The 21,470-nt window shown below is 39.5% G+C and overlaps 1 protein-coding gene across 1 annotated transcript in view; it reads right to left on the reverse strand.

The window, feature by feature from the left end:
- Nucleotides 1-5,290, reverse strand: part of LOC126299560 (dehydrodolichyl diphosphate synthase complex subunit nus1) — a 28,584-nt gene extending 23,294 nt beyond the window's left edge. The window contains exon 1 of the mRNA XM_049991558.1: nt 5,224-5,290. Within this exon, the coding sequence (XP_049847515.1) occupies nt 5,224-5,275 (52 nt within the window). The 5' untranslated portion in view covers nt 5,276-5,290. The remainder of the gene's footprint in view (nt 1-5,223) is intronic.
- Nucleotides 5,291-21,470: the final 16,180 nt, after the last annotated feature.

Consider the following 21,470-nt stretch of genomic DNA (forward strand, 5'->3'; position numbering starts at 1 on the left):
ATCGAGTACAATGTTGACATTAACAATGGCTATGGGCACTATGGGGCTAAACATCTATGGCCATCAGTCTTGACATTAACACCACAATTGTGCCATGCAACACAGATACTACATATGTTTAAGAAAGAATCAGAATTAACATTACAATTTTTAGAAATGAAAGACAATGGCTGCTTGACTATTAACAGAAGGAAAATAGAACAGGAGGCCCCAGTAATGGCATTCAAAAACACGAAGAGAGCTTATGATTTAGTGAGCTTACAAATAGCAGAAGCACTTCCATACGTGCCTGAGCAGGTACATACAGAGTATGGAACTAAATAAGTGTGGTGCTTGAAGATGATGTTTAATAGTTCTGCCCAGATTATTGCAAGAAAGCAAGAGTGGGTGTAAGACAGCAAAATGTTACACAAGTGCAAATATGGCACACAGATTTAGTTTGCCACGAATAATTGTTGAAGTGGACTCTCAGCTGCACACAGAAAACTGTTCTAAAATCAGTACTAAGGCCGTGGTCATTCTGTGGCACATCTACTCCTTGAAATGTGTTAGCCATGCAAGCTTAGCAGAAGTGTGTCAATTAAGTTTGGAAAACATACATCTACATGAATCAAAAAGCAAGAGACCTGCCTGCATGGGGTGGACATCCACCTGCGGATCCACGATATCAACTGATGCCTTCTCTTAGTCAAGTTGTGCCACAAATTGTTTTTCTCCCACAATTCTATTCAGTACCACCTCATTAGTTACACAGTCTACCCATTTAATCTTCACCATTCTCCTGCAGCACCACACTTTATAAACCTCTATTCTCTTCTTGTCTAAACTGTTTATCATCCATGTTACACTTCCATACATGGCTACACTCCTGACAAATACCTTCAGAAAACACGCTGTATCACTTAAATCTGTCTTTGATGTTAACAAATATCTCTTCTTCACAAACTCTTTTCTTGCCATTGCCAGTCTACATTTCACATCCTATGTACTTTGGCCATCATCAGTTTTCTGCCGCCCAAATAGCAAACCTCACCTTCTACTTATAGTGTCTCGTTTCCTAATCTAATTCCTCACCATCACCTGATTTAATTCGACTGTACTCCATTATCACTGTTTTGCTTTTTTGATGTTGATCGTATATCCTAAAAGACACTGTCCATTATATGCAGTGGCTCTTCCTAGTCCTTTGCTGTTTCACATAGTAATAGTAACACTAATTAAACCATAAGTACCCAGGTTTATTGAATTACTTTTCAATGTGTTGCGAAAGTTGAATGGGCGGTAAAATGAGGGGTGGGTGAAAATGAGTCTCCAGTAATTTTTGAGTGTGCATAAACAAATTTTAATTTTGGAAGTTTGTAATTAAGATCTTCCTTTCAAGATGTCACTCAAAGCAAAAAGCCAGCACATTTACATTACATTACTCCACATTGCCCACATTCTAATGATGTCAAAAAGAGGCCGAAGATGCAAATTTTATTTAAAGGTAACAGAACAGAATTGATTAAATTTAAAAATTATTATAATATTGCAGGGCTAATATTAACTGTAACATAAGGCAAACATTTTATGGGTCCCTGCATACATGCTATTCAATGGAGTGCAAGTTGTCTAACAGAATGATCTTTAAATTTGCTTATACTTTACTATACTACTCACATGAAGGAACTTAAACTCACTAATAGACCTCAAATAAAATCTTGCAACAGCACAATCCTTCAATAAAATTTATTTTCATTTGCTGGTTATAGAGAAGGTGGATATCTGTGTTTCATGACTTCTAGTTGATATGCAAGGAGGTGTAGAGCAATGACAATGGAATGGTCTCCAAACTGGCAATGTGAACAAAATGGAGTTGTACTGAGACAGCCTACTCAAGCCTCGCATTAAATTTAATTTCTCTCAGCTTGGTGGGGCCAGAGCATATTGTTTCTGACTGGTATTAAGATCATTCAGATTTGACACACTTTCTCACAAAAAATATGCAACTATTCAGGAAAAACAAAATTTCTTAGCACATATTTACAGATGAATTGATAAGTAGTTATATACAGTATGGTATGTGATTTTATTGATAATATATTAACTCAAGTATTTCTGTGAAGAAATTCTTCAATGGACTAATAATTAGCCAGTAATAAATCATCTACAGTCCACTTACACTGTATTTCATTAGGTGAGCTAGTGAATGAAAATGTGTGTTCCTGAGAAATGGGTCTTCTTTCTGGTGCAGAGTGAGTGATTTCAAGTCTTGATGTCCAAGTACTGTTTCCATTATACAAGCTATTGGTTTGGAGAGATATTTACTGGTTCTGACAAATTTCATTAAAGTATAAATATCATGAAAACAATAATTGGTACATCCAGTTCGTCAAAAAGTTTAAATCACAAGTAATTTACTTCACATGCTGTTGGGCTTCGAATACTTTAGCTTGGTTTGATGTGATACAACAAACTGTAATACCGTGTGACCCTATGGAACGAAAGTAAGTAAAGTAACTTACATATGGCAAAATCTGCATCCTTAATGATTTGGTTATGTGTTTCCACTGCTCTGCAGTGTACTCCTTTCAACAGAATTTATTATGAAGCTGTAATGCAAAGAATTTAATGCTGTCAACCGTGTCTATCTGCATGTCCTCACACTTTACATATATATGCTACTGACTAATGTTGAAAATTAGGTGAACTGATAAAGTAAGGAATGAGGAGGTTCTGTGCAGAATCAGAGAGGAAAGGAATATATGGAAAACAATGATAAGGGGAAGAGGCAGGATGATAGGACACCTGTTAAGACATGAGGGAAAGACTTCCATGGTACAAGAAGGAGCTGTAGAACGCAAAAAATTGTAGAGGAAGACAGAGATTGGAATACATCCAGGAAATAGAGGACATAGCAGATTGAGAACTATGTACTGTGACCCTTTATCTTTCTAAGCTTAACAGCAATGAATTAGCTAGAAACTTTTTATTAATCCCCATGGAAATTTTATTAGCAACTCTTCCTGGAACTATATTTGACTGGATACTTATCATAATGTACATATATGAAAACAAAACAAACTTAGTACATGAAAATTTTAAATGATTTACAGTCACTAATATAGAGAAACAAAACCTACTGACCCTAAGATCGTATGCAAGTAGTTCCCAGATGCATGAGAATAAATATTGCTGCGCGAAACTCTTTCCTGTTAACACCATTTCTTTTCTGTTGACTAATTGTTCAGCAGAATCTTCAAATGCCATAATACTCCAATACATCTAAATGAATGTTGTGCAGCCAAACATCTCTGACAGATCACAGGCTACACTGATAGTACGTAATTTATTGTATTAGGGATCAAGTACATTCTGACTGATTGTGTAAATAGATTCTCATTTTTTTGTTTTTTTTATTCTTGAGTCATCAGTCTTCTGACTGGTTTGATGCGGCCGACCATGAACTCTTCTCCTATGCCAGCCTCATCGTCTCAGAGTAGCACTTGCAACCTACGTCCTCAATTATTTGCTCGATGTATTCCAAACTCTGTCTTCCTTTATAGCTTTTGTCTTCTACAGCTCCCTCCAGTACCATGGAAGTCATTCCCTGATGTCTTAACAGATGTCCTATCATCCTGCCCCTTACTCTTGTCACTGGTTTCCACATAGTCTTTTTCCTGCAATTCAGCACGAACCTCCTCATTCCTCACCTTATCAATCAACCTAATTTTCAACATTCATCTGCAGCAGCACATCTCAAATGCTTCAATTCTCATTTTTCCGCAGTCCACGTTTCACTACCATACAATGCTGTCTCCAAATGTATGTTCTCAGAAATTTCTTCCTCAAATTAAGACAGCCTATGTTTGATACCAGTGGACATCTGTTGTCCAGGAATGCCCTTTTTGCCAGTGCTAGTCTGCTTTTGATGTCCTTTCTCCGCCCATCATTGGTTATTTTGCTGCCTAGGTAGCAGAATTCTTTAACTTCATCTACTACGTGATCATCAATCCTTATGTTAAGTTTTTCACTGTTCTCATTTCTGCTACTTCTCATTACTTTTGTGTTTCTTTGATTTACTCTCAATCTATATTCTGTACTCATGAGACTGTTCATTCCATTCAGGAGATCATGTAATTCTCCATAATTTACACTCAGGATAGCACTGTCACCAGTGAATTTTATCATTGATCTCCTTTTGCCTTTAATTTTAATTCTACTCCAGAACCTTTCTTTTATTTTCATCATTGCTTCTTCGGTGTATAAATTGAACAGTTGGGGCAAAGGACTATATTCCTGTCCTACATCATTTTTAACCCAAGCACTTTGTTCCTGGTTGTCCATTATTATTATTATTATTACCACTTGTAAATATTGTATGTTGTCCATCTCTCCCTATAGTTTATCCCTATTTTTCCAAGAATTTCAAACATCTTGCACCATTATGCATTGTTGAGTGCTTTTTCCAGGTCAACTAATCCTGTGAAAGTGTCATGATTTTTCTTTAGCCTTTCTTCTATTATCAACCACAATGTCAAAATTGCCTCTCTGGTGCCTTTACCCTTCCTAAAGCCAAACTGATCATCTAACACTTTGTTAATATTCTTTTTCATTCTTCTGTATATTATTCTTGTAAGCAACTTGGATGCATGAGATGTTAAACTGACTGCATGATAATTCTCACACTAGCCTCCTCTCACAGTCTTCAGAATTGTGTGGGTGATATTTTACAGAAAGTTAGACGGTATGTCGCCAGACACACATGCTACACACCAACATGAATAGTCATTTTGTTTCCACTCCCCCCCCCCCCCCCCCAATGATTTTAGAAATTCCAATGGAACTTTATCTATCTCTTCTCAATACAAGACTCATTTACAAAGTCAAAATGTGATTCTGGCAATATGTTATTTGTAGACAGATGGTTGAAGACATGCTTGAATTTTACCTTTTTAAAAAGGTCGGGAAACCTGGCTTAAGCGAAATGAACGCTAGTTTGACAGTATTTCTTTATCCCCTCTCTAAAGCACAGGCTTAACTACAGTTTTCTATCATAACCAGAATTTTCAGATTCTATGGTAAAACTTTTCTGATGTTGTGTGAATAATTTATTTGTTATAACTGCTCTTGTGTATTCTAGTGCAGCATTTACTGTGCCCCAAAACCCCATAGACCAGAAATAAAGAGTGTGTTAAAGATATTTGCCACACTACACACATGTATTAACAGTGTATCACTTACTCTTCAAGTCATCTGCTCCTTCTCCTTTAAGTGGTCCAGTTTTCCACAGCATGTTTAATAACACAAGTGCTTTCTTCCATGTTCTGAAGTATACTTTGTTAACAGCAGAGCTGTTACCAGCACACACACATATAGTTCCGATTTTTTCACACAACATACTTTTATTTCTCATGTTATCCATAATTTTTGTTGGTTAGGTTTAAACAAAGTTAGCTGGGGAAAATCAGTTTTCATGCAATGTTATTAATAAACATGTTGTGATTTTCATTCATGTCATGAGCATTGTCAACATCCTAAGATAGTCTAGTTTCAGACTGTTATCTGCCCTTTTCAACTCAAATGTAGTAAATTTTGCACCCCTATCAGTCAAGGAAGAAAAGATGAAAGGAGGGAAGGAGGGAGGGAGGAGATTTAGGGGGGACAGTAGAGGCAGGGAGGGGGAGAAGAAAAGGAAGGGGAGGGAGGGAGGGAGAGAGAGAGGGAGAGAGAGAGAGAGAGAGAGAGAGAGAGAGAGAGAGAGAGAGTTGATATGAAATTCTATTTCTGTTTCAAATGCTTCAAGATGCATCATTGTACCTTAGCAATTCCTGTGAAAAGGCTTCTGATGTGATTATGACCTCACAATGGGAATTAACAGACTTTGAATGAGGAATGATAGTTGCAGCTGGATGCACATGATGTTCCACTTCAGAAATCATTAGGGGATTCAATATTCCAGAATCGACAGTGTCCAGAGTGTGTCGAGAATACCACATTTCACACATTATCTCTCACCATGGACAATGCAGTGCCCAATGGCTTTCACATAATGACTGAAAGCAGCAGTATTAGTGTAGAACTTTCAGTGCTAACAGACAAGTAACACTGTATGAAATAATCACAGAAATCAATGTGGGATGTACGACCAACCTACCCTTACGACAATATAGCAAAATTTGGCATTAATGGGCTATGGCAGCAGACAACTGATATGAGTGCTTTTGATAACACCACAAAATCACTGCAGCCCCTTTACCGGGCTCATGACAATATCAGTTGTACCCTAAATGGCTGGAAAACTGTGACCTGATCAGATGAGTCCAGATTTCAGTTGGTAAGAGCTGATGGTAGGGTTTGAATGTGGCACAGACCCCACAAAGCCACGGACCCAAGTTGTCAACAAGGCACTCTGCACGCTGGTTGTGTCTCCATAATGGTATGGGCTATGTTTACAAGGAATGGAATGGGTCCTCTGGTCCAACTGAATCTATCATTGACTGGGAATGGTTATGTTCACCTATTTGAAGCCCATTTGCAACCATTTTTGTACTTCACAGTCTCAAACAATGATGAAATTTTTATGGATGACAATGTGTCACATCACATTTGTTCAGGAAAGGTTTGAAGAACATTCTGGACCATTCAAGCGAATACTCTGGCCACGCAGATTTCCCAACATGAATACCATCGAACATTTACGGGACATAATCAAGAGGTCAGTTCGTACACAAAATCCTGCACTTCCAACACTTTCACAATTATAGGCATCTATTAGAGGCAGTATGGCTCAATATTTCTGCAGAGGACTCCCAACGACTTCTTGTGTCCATCCCACATCAAGTTGCTGCATTACACCAGGCAAAAGGAGGTCCAACATGATATTAGGCAGTATCCCAAGGCTTTTCTCACCTCAGTGTGTAAGGCAACTTATGATGAAAGTGGAAACTCCTTTAAACTACACCTGAGGACAAATGGTTGATTAATTTTGCTCCAAAGTTCTTATGTATTCTGATGCAATAAGCAAAACTGGACTTATACAATGCCTGCGTGGCAGAAAATATTTCTGACGAGTGCTGATAAAATGTAAGAACTATTTGAACGAATTCAGTATGTTGGAATCATATTGTTTAGTTACTTTCTTGAACTCTCTTAAAACTTATTTGTTTCTGTCTCCATATCCTAATGAGATGTGGTGCTCTGAACCCTGAAACCACAGGATTGTACTGCTCATGACAATGGCTTATCCTGTAAACTGTTTGCTTTTATTTTCAGACTGTCATAAAGGCTATGTCTAACTTAACTGGACAACTGATAGAATCAGCAGATACCACACTAGTTAGTGGCCATGCACCCAATTTCAGCAGCCATTCCAATTAGTTACTGTTGCAACAGCCATTACTCATTTACCAACAGGTATACGGCAGATTTATCCCAATGTCCCTTATGAGATTTAATTCAATGATGATGATTATTGGTCTGTGGGGCGCTCCACTGCGCTGTTATCAGCACCCGAACAAATTCCCAACCTTTCATCAGTCCAATCTCATCCCTGTCATGAATAATGAGAACAACACAAACACCCAGTCATCTCGAGGCACGTGAAATTCCCTGACCCCGCTAGTATTTGAACCCAGAACCCCATGCTCGGGAAGCGAGAACGCGACCGCGAGCTATGAACACATTTAATTTAATGTGAATATTGTGTAAATAGCATTCTATCCATGACTGTCATCACAAAAGATCTTGTACTCTTGTCTAAGAATAGCAACATAATTCAACTAGAGACATTTCCAAATTCCATACTTAAAAAGTATAGGCTTTACGAGAACTGAAGTAAAATATAGTTTAATTCAACTGGTAAGTTAAAATACAGGTACCACTAAAATCTTTCAGATGCACACAATAGCATATGGTCTTTCAGTTTCTCACAGCAGCATTGATGTGCAAAATTATCTGTGCTTGAACTGCATTATGTCCAAGTTGAAATGGAGCTTTCAGAGTTATTCACCTTCTATTTCATCAGCTCCTGACCTGATGGAGACTATATCCCTGAAACATTGAGTCTTAATTCAGACATAACAGACTTGAATGCTGAAAGTTTTGTACTCTTATTGTAAATATGATGATGGGGCTAGTGCTACTTCCACCATAAAACCATGTCTCATCATAACACAACAAAATGCCTACATACTAATCAAATCAACTGAAGTAGTGGTTGAGATAACTCATTTTACGTGCTCCAAAACAGCACTGGGGAATTTTGATGGCCAAAGAAACTGCTCACTGGATTACCAAGATTTTGGAACCTCTAGCATATGCTTCATCAACAATGGAACACCGATGTACTTCACACTGCACATGGACGTAGCGCAGATGACACATCGAAAACAATCTGCTTTTCCAATAACCAACCCAACACAGGCATTCTCTTGCAACAGACACTCCAACAAAGTTAATTTCTACATGAGCGGTTGTGTTGAGTCCATGCTCACAGGTATACATTATTACAACCTGATGTTTCATCTGGTACTATTAAGTGCTCTTGGAAAATCTGGACATAAGGTAAGGCATGCTGAATTGTTCGCAGTCAAAGTGTGGTGCTTTGGATGATTCCTCACCTACCTCCAGATGCCTCCTGCAAAAGGAGACTGAAGTCAGGTAGTAATAATTTATACAGGCAACCAAAATTTGATACTAACACAGAAATATTTAATGTTTTGATGACATCTCTGTTTAAAATTAAAACACAATGGCTCTATTTAATGGCACATGAGAGGAGACAAACCAAACCATAGAGAGAAAGTTTCATTAACAGTTTAGCTTTGAGAACTAAACAGGCACCATAATGGCATAAACCGAATCAAATTTCCTTCTCAAAAACTTTAATAATAAGTAAATAATACCAGTGAGTGTAGTTTTCATTAGTAAAAAAATATTTAACATATGGAGGCCTGACATATAACATTCATATTATTCCATTTATGTCATCAGTTCATGAGATCATTCCTTACATTTTCTATGGAAGTAGAATAGTTCTTTAAGACATCCTCAACTGCCATGTTCTGAGACACAGAAATAGTCACACTTAAGAGAACACATACTTTGTCAACAAATGGAAAACTTGCATTTTATGAAGGACCTACAATGAAAATCATATTAATGTAAAAATACATAAATCTGGCAAGAATAAGGTATTTCAGCATTGATCATGAAAGTGCACCACACACAATGTAATGAATTTGTTAAGTCAATGGGAGTGTACATAGTGAGGAGATTGGAGAGGACTGTAGCAAGTGGAAGAGACAGGAACAGGCTATAGAGGAAAGAAGTGAGAAGGCACAGGGCAGTAAGGGGGACAGTGTTACAGAGCATTTAGAAATTTCTCTACTATTCATTGTTTCCTGTTAGGTTCATGCATGCTTGAGTCAATGAAAGTTAGCAAAATCGATGTGCTGCTTCGGACAACAATGTCTGCACCTTACAACCTCTACACATATACAAATATAACTAATACTTTCAGTAAGTAAAAATGGAAAAGTCATCACCTTTGTAAGTTTGATACACAATTAAGCCTATTTGTTGGCTGTAGTTTTGCAGGCTAAGTGTTTGACTAAATATCCAAATCGAATTTCCAGTTAGTTACACTTTCTTCAGTTAAAAGTTAAGTGGCGGACCAACTTGCATTTGGTGCAGACAAAATCATTAGGCTTCACTATTGGTCAGTCTGTCACCACAAGCAGATTTTCTGCTTTCACACTTGTTGGCTTCACCAACTCACTACCAAACTGTCACCTTCCAACCAAATGCAGACCTTGGCCTGCACTACAGATCAGTCTGTCACCACAAGCAAGAATTCAGATTTGGTGGGGGGGGGGAGGGGGGGGAGGAGAGGGGTGTTCAATACATAACTTCAACCCCTTCTTCCGTCAGTCACCAATTAACTTCCAGAAAGTTCTTTGTATATGTGAAAAAAATGCGAGGTTACACCACAGCTTTTAATTCGTGCAAGTTCTAGTGTAACTGAATATACAAATTCACTTATTGTAAGAAGGCACACCACATCCAAAATACAAATGATTAGTAAAACTCTGGGCACTGTAAATGTTTCTTTTGTTTTATGACCACCTTAACTTACACAGCTAATAATAACGTTTTTTTCATCAGTCCCACATACATCCTTAAGACAATACCTTTGTTCAACTACATGTCAATGTTACCTTTTAAGGATGCAGACACAGTTAACTGGTGGAGAACTGACTATATAAAGTACATGCCCAGGTTCAAGAACAAGTACAGCATACCATTCCAAGATACCACAAGGCTTCTATTAGTCTGGGTTTGACCCGAAGAATGTATTTTGATCCCACAACCAGTTACGATAAACGAATACATGTTTGCCTATAAAACCAGTCATAATGACGTTTGATAATTACATGACTATCTGCTGAGAAAAACCTGGTACAAAGTAGGGAAATTCAACATTTTTGAACTGCCATTTCTCAAACAAATCGAAAGTTTGTCAGTGCTTCGTAACTACAACAACGTCTCTGTCTTACACAAAAACGACAGTAAAATCAATTAATGAACACTAAAGAACTTCTAATGAATGGAGTGACCACAAAATAACGAATATGTTCTGTACTTTCATCTTGCTGTATTTGATTGGTCTAAACAACTTTCAATTACGCACAAACAAGACGTGGACCACAAGCAACGTCACCTAATGCTGTATCGTGCACAAACTGAAACCACACGCTCATTTTGGCACATATGGCAATATAAGCAATTTGGATACTGTAAACACATGATGAAGAACTTAAACCTTACACGTTAGAAAAATTCAACGATATTCTAAGTGACTACGGTTTCTGGAAGAATGAGTAACTACATAAGCAGTATTACGATATATCCAAAATTCTGGACCATGACTTACTGTATCTGCTTTAAACGGTATCCAAAACAAGTGTTACTTGTCAACAAAGACGAACAAAATTACAAATACTACACGACACAAGATGACGTAAAAACATCTTATCAAACCATCATAATCAACGTTCAATAACACGTACCATCATGGTCGTATAAGGTAACAAACGAGATTCCCGCCGCAACGCACCATAATATAATATTCGCTACGTCTTTGTAAGATATAGTTTCATTTCCTAAAAGCAACACTATGTGTTGAGGTGTCTTATTAAAATGTTCAGCACATTTTGAAACATACAGCATTTCATTTTCTAATGTTGTAGCGTATAGATGTCTTTCCACAAATTTATTCACATGCGTCCAAATGTTTCCCACTGCCATAAAAATGGAATACACCACATGGCAACACACCCAAAGTCCACGACGGAAAAACATAGTGATTACACCTTCGTGTTAACAACATAATACAAGCCGACCGCTTATCACGTCACTTTCCCACACTCGTGTCTTAGCCGGGTCAAAGATCACAATAATCAGTGACCAGAGACGCTTAATATCAAAGAGCATTGTTGAGGTCGATTTCACAATGGACGTCACCTAACGAAACAGAGCGCCAATACATGAGAGAAATTATTTCTAACGGTGGCATTCCATTCAGGCAAACTGGCAACTGAACAGAATGGGAGAGAGTCAGAAGACAACGTCAAGGATGCCCGGGAACATAGTTTTGTCGTTGACACTGGTGGCGGAACAGTGACGTCGTCTGCTAAAACGGAATTTAACCCATGAACACCCACCCCGTCTATATGGAACTCCCAAAAGCGAATTACGTAGAACGATTTCCCGATAACGCTTCTGGGTGGTCACGTAAATACTTCAAAATAGACCATGGGAATCCGCTTCTGTTTGCTGGTTTTCCAATCCCATGTAAACGAAAACCGGTTTTGAAACGTGCTTGGGCTGTCAGTTTTCCTCTTGTTTCTAAAAATTTTCGGCTAATATGGACGGGGTGGGTTTCTGTACAGTGAAGGATAAGTAGAAGCATTGGACTGAAGCTGTTTACGCCTCGTCTAATTGACAAGAAATAGCGATTGTGCTGACAATATCATAAATCGTAAGAGATGTTTTCAGGCGCCATATTTAACTGGACAAGCAAATCCGCTTCAGATCTCAGCATGTAAACACTAAAGCGAAAAACGGTTTCTGAAATTCAGTTATCGTCTTTCGGAGGATGTTTCGCACGTAAACATAGTGACCGTGCTGTCTCATGTTACATACATACTACCTGTCATCTCACATCACGTCATATCAAAGCATTACACAACGCACTGCAGATGTGACGCCACAACTTGTGGCTTACTGAGTGGCACCGTGACCTACTGTTCACGCAGGACGCAACAAATTCTACATAGTTACACAGCTAATCATGGAGTCAACTGAAATCATATGGACGATTATGAATGTTAAAGCGCAAGTAATGAGATTAGAGCAGTGACAATAGCTAAATATAAGAAAAACGAAGCCCAAATCTTAGATCCAAAAACAGATTTCATGCAGGGATAAATCAGGGCCCACAGACACATTTACAAAACAAAGTACGCTCGAAGAAGGAAATGCTGTCTGTTATGACAAGCTAGCCAACAGCTGACATGTAATTATTATCTGCAGACACGCTGCTCCTCAAAGATTTTAGACTCTTATTGTGTTCATTGTTCTATGCATTTCAAATAACTAATTTTTCGTTTAATAGCTGCCATATCAAACTTGGGGGCTATTTCCCGCATAGAAACAAGCGATTTATACAGTGTTTGGACTCACAAATCACGTTTACACGCCCCCTTTTATGGTTACATATTACGTTTATTTATTTATTCATCCACAAGTCTTTCAAGTTTGTAGGCTAGGCTTACATGGTTGGTTTGCACACACTCACTCACACTCACTCACACACACACACACACACACACACACACACACACACACACACACACACACTGCTATCATCATTTATTGCGTTTATTGGCCTTTAAGGCCTACAACAGAGTAAAAAAGGATACAAACCACAAGAAAAAAAAAACACCAGTCAGTCAAGATCTCAGAGCAGGAGTCATTTATTGGAGATGGCAGTCCATCGCTGTTGGTCCCCAGCCTGTAGCCTCTTCTGCCCCAATAGTCGGCCGATGTGTGGCTTTCCATACCGCTGGTAGAGGTCTTCTTTTGTTCTTCATTCCCATTTACGTTCGATGGTATTGTAGATGGGTCCGTAAATCTTTCGAAGCACCTTCTTCTAGAACACACAAATTGCTTCTTCAATTGTTGCTGAAATTGCCCAGGTTTCACAATCATATAAAAGTACTGGCCATACTAATATCATGTACAGCCGAATCTTGTTTTTTAGCGATATCAGCCGGGATTTGAATAGATTGTTTAGGCTGAAGATAACGCGATTAGCGTTTGTAACTTGTTGCTGCCCTCTTTCTTCATTTCACTTTTATTGGTCAGTATGGAGCCCGAGTATTTAAATACTCTTACTTGTTCAAATCCATGCTATCAACAATAATGGAGGGGAGAGGAGTTTGAAATCGCGAGACATACGGAATATTTTGTTTTACGCTCGTTCAGTGTCAGACCTATTTATTTCGTGTTGCGGAGGTATCGTGAAGTTTCAGCACTTACTTGCTCCTGGGTGTCACCAATGATCACAACATCGTCAGCAAATGCCAGGATCATGTCTGTTGCCACCATCTCCATTTCTCTGTTTCTACCAATGTCACAGCTTACTTTTTCCAGGGCTAAGTTGAAGAGCAATCGCGCCAATGGATCTCCTTGTCGCAATCCATTTTGGATACTGAATGATGATGATAGTTGGCTTGCCAAACATTACTTGGTAATTTGATTGGGAGTAGCAAGCTGCTATGGATAATTAAACGTTGATTATTGTTCTTGTGCTTCCAGAATCAGCGAAAGTATACCTACCCACCACTGTTTTGAAGTTTTTCACTAATAAAATGAAAACACATATAAATCGAATCAAGTACAGCAATAATTAGTCAACATAACTGTGACTCAATGCTCGTGTTTAGAAATACAGCAACCAGGGAGCAGTGGAGGAAGGAAAGTGCCCTATAACATAAGTTACGTCTCTTAAGTTGCACCACAAAAACTTAGAGTTCACACTTACAACTCCATTACAACTGCAGTATGACACTAGCCGTGGCGACACTTTTGTTGCGTGTTTGAACACGACTTTAACCTATCATCGCTGCTCTCATCCATCCAAAGAAAGTGGATTTCGTGCGTATTGGTCTTCTTAATTGTTTGTTTTTTAGCTTTGTTTTCGTGGCAAATTGCAAATGTCCTAAGATGACCTGAATATTTCTCTGTTTATTGTTCTTCCACAAGCGAGGTGAGATATCTAAAAAGCGCAAAATTTTTTGAGTCTTTAACAAAACAGCACTGACACTGACTCTTTATGTATATATACACATGTAAGTTGACGAAGCAATTTTCAATAAATATGCAATTAAACTAAAAACATCAGCTCTAATAAAGGAAAAAAATGCAGTTGTTTATAACGTTGCTTGTTATAACAGGGAAAACATAATAGATCAGGTAAACAGGCTCTGTTTATTCGTTTATCAATTTTGTATGCTGTGTTTGTATTTATACAGGGTGGTCCATTGATCGCGACCTGGCCAAATACCTCACGAAATAAGCGTCAAACAAAAAAACTACAAACAACGAAACTTGTATTGCTTGAAGGGGGAAACCAGATGGCGCTATGGTTGGCCCACTACATGGCCCTGCCATAGGTCAAACGGATATCAACTGCGTTTTTTTAAATAGGAATCCACATTTTTTATTACATATTCGTGTAGTATGTAAAGATATATGAATGTTTTAGTTGGACCACTTTTTTCACTTTGTGACAGACGGCGCTGTAATAGTCACAAACATATGGCTCACAATTTTAGACGAACAATTGGTAACAAGTTGGTTTTTTAAATTAAAATGAAGAACGTAGGTACGTTTGAACATTTTCTTTCGGTTGTTCCAATGTCATACATGTACCTTTGTGAACTTATCATTTCTGAGAACGCTTGCTGTTACAGTGTGATTACCTGTACATACCACATCAATGCAATAAATGCTCAAAATTAAGTCCATCAACCTCAGTGCATTTGGCAATACGTGTAACGACATTCCTCTCAACAGCGAGTAGTTCGCCTTCCGTAATGTCTGCACATGCATTGATAAAGCGCTGAGGCATGTTGTCAGGCGTTGTCGGTGGATAGCAAATATCCTTCAACTTTCTGCACAGAAAGAAATCCGGGGACGTCAGATCTGGTGAATATGCGGGCCATGGTATGGAGCTTCGACAACCAATCCACCTGTCATGAAATATGCTATTCATTATCGCTTCAACTGCACGTGAGCTATGTGCTGCACATCCATTATGTTGGAAGTACATCGCCATTCTGTCATACAGTGAAACATCTTGTAGTAACATCGGTAGAACATTACATAGGAAATCAGCATACATTGCACCATTTAGATTGCCATCGATAAAATGGGGGCCAATTATCCTTCCTCCCATAATGCCGCACCATACATTAACCCACCAAGACCCACCAAGGTCGCTGATGTTCCACTTGTCGCAACCATCGTGGATTTTCCGTTTCCCAATAGTCCATATTATGTCGGTTTACGTTACCGCTGTTAGTGAATGACGCTCCGTCGCTAAATAGAACAAGTGCAAAAAATCTTTCATCGTGCCGTAATTTCTCTTTTCCCAGTGGAAGAACTGAACACAACGTTCAAAGTGGTCGCCATGCAATTCATGGTGCATAGAAATATGGTACGGATGCAATCGGTGTTGATGTAACATTCTCAACACCGACATTTTTGAGATTATTGACTCTCGCGCAATTTGTCTGGTACTGGCGTGCTGATTAGCCTCAACAGCAGACAAAACACCTACTTGGGCATCATCATTTGTTGCAGGTTGTGGTTCACATTTCAAATGTGGCTGAACACTTCCTGTTTCCTTAAATAACGTAACTATCAGGCCAACGGTCCAGACACTTGGATGATGTCATCCAGGATACCGAGCTGCATACATAGCACCCCCCTGTTGAGGGTTTTGATCACAATAGCCATACATCAACATGATATTGACCTTTTCCGCAATTGGTAAACGATCCATTTTAACCCTGGTAATGTATCACGAAGCAAATACCGTCCGCACTGGCGGAATGTTACGTGATACCACATACTTATACATTTGTGACTATTACAGCGCCATGTATCACAAAGCGAAAAAAGTGGTCCAACTGAAACATTCATATCTCTTTACGTACTACACGAATATGTAATTAAAATGGGTGTTCCGATTTGAAAAAACGCAGTTGATATCTGTTTGACCTATGGCATTGCCATCTCGCGGGCCAACCATAGCGCCATCTGGTTTCCCTCTTCAAGCTAGACAAGTTTCGTTCTTTGCAGTTTTTTCGTTTGACTCCCCTAGTGTTCTTCAACTGTGCTTTTCCATTGGCTGAAGGCCATCCCAACCAAAACTATACCAAGTTTCTGTACGTCCATCATTTGACTGCAGGTTTGGGGGACCATGACCATTCATTATTGTAAGAAAATGAAACACCTACAGTCGTCCTTCCAATGTTATTTATTGTGTAGCTACCAGTCTTGGCGCTTCAGTACACCATCTTCAAACCTAAGTCGATGCTGAAGGGACTATCGCGATCCATATATACGATGCATCAGTGGGAAACGTAACTGACAGAATGGGACAGGATGTCGAGGTCAAGGTTTCTCGGTAGGAAAACTTTACATAGCTGTTGTTAGGGTTATCGTTGTTGTTGTCTGCTAACATCAGAAAATGATCTGTTTTTGACACACTTAAGTACTTCATAGTACTGGATTTTTTGTATTTGCACCTTCTTACTGTTTTTTTATTATTTTATTTATTTTTCATGACAAACTGGTAATGTTATATGACAAATTGGATATTTTTTACATTGATTATTCGTCGACAAGAAAGGTCAGATGTCTGAAAACGAAAAATGATTTATACTGTGGATATTTCAACCACAATAAACAATATAAATACAATGATGTTAACTGAGAACCCAAAGTGATTCACCAGGTGCAAAATACAGAGCTATTTGAAAAGAAGAAACAGATTTCTAATAATTATTGCTTCCAAACTACAAAAGATAGAAACACAATTCCAACTTTCCTATAAAGAGAGAAGTTCAACACTGCATTCAATGTGAGCACCTGATTTTACAGATAAATATCAAAATGGTGGCTCATTTGCTGCCATACACAAAGCAGCTGGTCTCTCGTTATCAACTTCACAACTTCAGCAATGTGGTAGCTCAGACTTTCAAGAGTGTCAGGTAAATCAGAGATAGAAATGCGGTTGTTTAGGTAGCTCCACAGGTAAAAGTCACAAGGTGTGAGGTCTGGAGACCTGGGAGACCATCAACAATGAAGTTCATCTTTTGCTCACCCTCTTGCAATCCATCCTCCTGGAATAATGTTATTTGGATAACATCATATGTTCTTAGAGAAATGAAGTGGGGCACCATTATTCATGAATATGAAGTTATCTGAATTATCTTCAGATTGAGGAAATAACGAGTTCTGAAGCATGTCTAGATAGGTTAATCCTGTCACAGTTTTTGCTATGAGGAAGAAAGCAACAGCGGCTGTGTTTACTCAGACTTTCCAAATTTTAAACTGTTGACTGTCCAGGAACATTGGAATTATCTGATAATTTCAGCAGGTTCTGGGTAAATTTTTAAAAGAAATCTCGTGAGCGAGTTTCATTAGCTCACTAGTTTTCTTTAAAAAAATTACCCAAAAACTGTAGAAATTATCTACTATCGGCCCAATTTTCAGGGCTAACTCAATTATTTTCATTAAAAAACGCATATTTTATTATAAAGTTCATAGAAAATTAACAGAAATGGATATTTTTCTTATTACAATAAGTTTTTTTAAAACAATTATCTTTTTCTAATTCCTTCTTCTTGAACAAACATAAGACTGGTACGAACTGTTGATTTTTTAATGTTTTTTAACACTTTCTTGACTACACTTCTACCACATTCACATGTTACTTTTTCAGAATTCTTTTCCTTTTTCCATCCTTTGCAAACACTGCAATATCCATCTGTTCGATATTTATCTTTATAAAATTCATTAACAGTCTTTTTATTCAGACAGTCACCACACTGCTTCAGCTCTTTAATACTGTCCATTTAAAGCATATAAAGCGTAATGGGAAAAATAATATTTTTAAAAATTTCGCAGAGGAAATTACAAATCATGAAATTCTGTTTCATTATTTTTAAGTTTCTTCATTCCTTTACATCTCAATATAATATTCTCTTCTTCAAAATATTGAAAACACCAAATACTAATTATTTTTAATTATCTATTAGGAAAAATGATTGTAAATTGATTATCAACTTTCGAATGTATTTTTTCCCTGTATCTGATATGTAAATCGGCGCTGACTTCGGTCGCGCAGCTTGAGGCTGTTGCCAATGGGCACCACTGTGGGGAGCCGGACTCGGGTATCACAGGGATGTCAACCTCGTCCCGTCTGTCCCCAGATCGGTCTGCCGCTGTGGTTGCCCCGGTTGCTGCCCGCAGTGGGGCTGAGCCCTCGCCTGTGGTTGATTGGGAGGTCGTTCCAAGGCGTGGCAGGCAGCGAAAGGCGTCCCCGGAGGCTGATCAGAAAGCCTCCCCGGTGCGTCTGACAAACTGGTTTCAGGCACTGTCTCTGGCAGAGCCAGATGCAGCTGCCTGTCCTGTTTCAGAGGATCACTCTCAGTCTTCAAGGTCCGGGCAATCGCAGAGGGTGGGCTTACTGGTAGTTGGGAGCTCCAATGTTAGGCGCGTAATGGGGCCCCTTAGGGATACGGCGGCTAAGGAGGGGAAGAAATCCAGTGTGCACTCCGTGTGCATTCCGGGAGGAGTCATTCCTGATGTGGAAAGGGTCCTTCCGGATGCCATGAAGAGCACAGGGTGCAGCCAGCTGCAGGTGGTGGCACATGTCGGCACTAATGACGTGTGTCGCTTTGGATCTGAGGAAATTCTCTCTGGATTCCAGCGGCTATCTGATTTGGTGAAGGCTGCCGGTCTTGCTTACGAGATGAAGGCAGAGCTCGCCATCTGCAGCATCGTTGACAGTACCAACTGCGGACCTTTGGTGCAGAGCCAGGTGGAGGGCTGAATCAAAGGCTCAGACGGTTTTGCGACCGTATTGGCTGCAGATTCCTTGACTTGCGCCATAGGGTGGTGGGGTTTCGGGTTCCGCTGAATAGGTCAGGAGTTCACTACACTCAGCTGGCGGCTACACGGGTAGCGGAGGCTCTGTGGCGTGGACTGGGCGGTTTTTTAGGTTAGAAGGCCTTGGGAAAGTGCGGGATGGGCTGCAATGTCAAAGGGTGCTTGGCAATTACTGGACGTGCTTGGATCAAGGAACAGTCGGAATTATAGTTGTAAATTGTTGTAGTTGCGCTGTAAAAGTCCCTGAGCTTCAAGCGCTAATAGAAAGCACAGAAGCTGATATCGTTATAGGTACAGAAAGCTGGCTAAAGCCTGAAATAAGTTCTGCAGAAATTTTTACGAAGTCTCAGACGGTGTTCAGGAAAGACAGATTAGGCAGAATTGGTGGTGGAGTGTTTGTGTCTGTCAGTAGTGGTTTATCTTGTAGTGAAGTCGAAGTAGATACTCCGTGCGAATTGGTGTGGGTGGAGGTTATACTTAACAGCCGAATTAAGTTAATAATTGGCTCCTTCTACCGACCCCCAGACTCCGATGATACAGTTGCGGAACAGTTCAGAGAAAGTTTGAGTCTCGTAACAAATAAATACCCCACTCATACGGTTATAGTTGGTGGGGACTTCAACCTACCCTCGGTATGTTGGCAAAAATACTTGTTCAAAACCGGTGGTAGGCAGAAAACGTCTTCCGAGATTGTCCTAAATGCATTCTCCGAAAATTATTTCGAGCAGTTAGTCCACGAACCCACGCGAATTGTAAATGGTTGCGAAAACACACTTGACCTCTTGGCCACAAACAATCCAGATCTGATAGAGAGCATCATGACTGATACAGGGATTAGTGATCACAAGGTCATTGTAGCTAGGCTCAATACCATTTCTTCCAAATCCATCAGAAACAAACGCAAAATAATTTTATTTAAAAAAGCGGATAAAGTGCCACTAGAAGCCTTCCTAAAAGACAATTTCCATTCCTTCCGAACTGACTATGCGAATGTAGACGAGATGTGGCTCAAATTCAAAGATATAGTAGCAACAGCAATTGAGATATTCATACCTCATAAATTGGTAAGAGATGGAACGGATCCCCCGTGGTACACAAAAAAGGTCCGAACGCTGTTGCAGAGGCAACGGAAAAAGCATGCGAAGTTCAGAAGAACGCGAAATCCTGAAGATGGGCTAAAATTTACAGACGCGCGAAATTTGGCACGTACTTCGATGCGATATGCCTTTAATAGGTTCCACAACGAAACATTGTCTCGAAATTTGGTGGAAAATCCGAAGAAATTCTGGTCGTATGTAAAGTACACAAGCGGCAAGACGCAGTCAATACCTCCGCTGCGCAGTGCCGATGGTACTGTTATCGACGACTGTGCCGCTAAAGCGGAGTTATTGAACGCAGTTTTCCGAAATTCCTTCACCAGGGAAGACGAATGGAATATTCCAGAATTTGAAACACGAACATCTGCTAGCATGAGTTTCTTAGAAGTAGATACCTTAGGGGTTGCGAAGCAACTCAAATCGCTTGATACAGGCAAGTCTTCAGGTGCAGATTGTATACCGATTAGGTTCCTTTCAGATTACGCTGATACTATAGCTCCCTACTTAGCACTCATATACAACCGCTCGCTCACCGATAGATCCGTACCTACAGATTGGAAAATTGCGCAGGTCGCACCAGTGTTCAAGAAGGGTAGTAGGAGTAATCCATTTAACTACAGACCTATATCATTGACGTCGGTTTGCAGTAGGGTTTTGGAGCATATACTGTATTCAAACATTATGAATCACCTCGAAGGGAACGATCTATTGACACGTAATCAGCATGGCTTCAGAAAACATCGCTCTTGTGCAACGCAGCTAGCTCTTTATTCGCACGAAGTAATGGACGCTATCGACAGGGGATCTCAAGTTGATTCCGTATTTCTAGATTTCCGGAAAGCTTTTGACACCGTTCCTCACAAGCGACTTCTAATCAAGCTGCGGAGCTATGGGGTATCGTCTCAGTTGTGCGACTGGATTCGTGATTTCCTGTCAGGAAGGTCGCAGTTCATAGTAATAGATGGCAAATCATCGAGTAAAACTGAAGTGATATCAGGTGTTCCCCAGGGAGGCGTCCTGGGACCTCTACTGTTCCTGATCTATATAAATGACCTGGGTGACAATCTGAGCAGTTCTCTTAGACTGTTCGCAGATGATGCTATAATTTACCGTCTAGTAAGGTCATCCGAAGACCAGTATCAG

Source organism: Schistocerca gregaria, chromosome X (genome assembly GCF_023897955.1).
Source record: "Schistocerca gregaria isolate iqSchGreg1 chromosome X, iqSchGreg1.2, whole genome shotgun sequence".
Taxonomy (NCBI): Eukaryota; Metazoa; Arthropoda; class Insecta; order Orthoptera; family Acrididae; genus Schistocerca; species Schistocerca gregaria.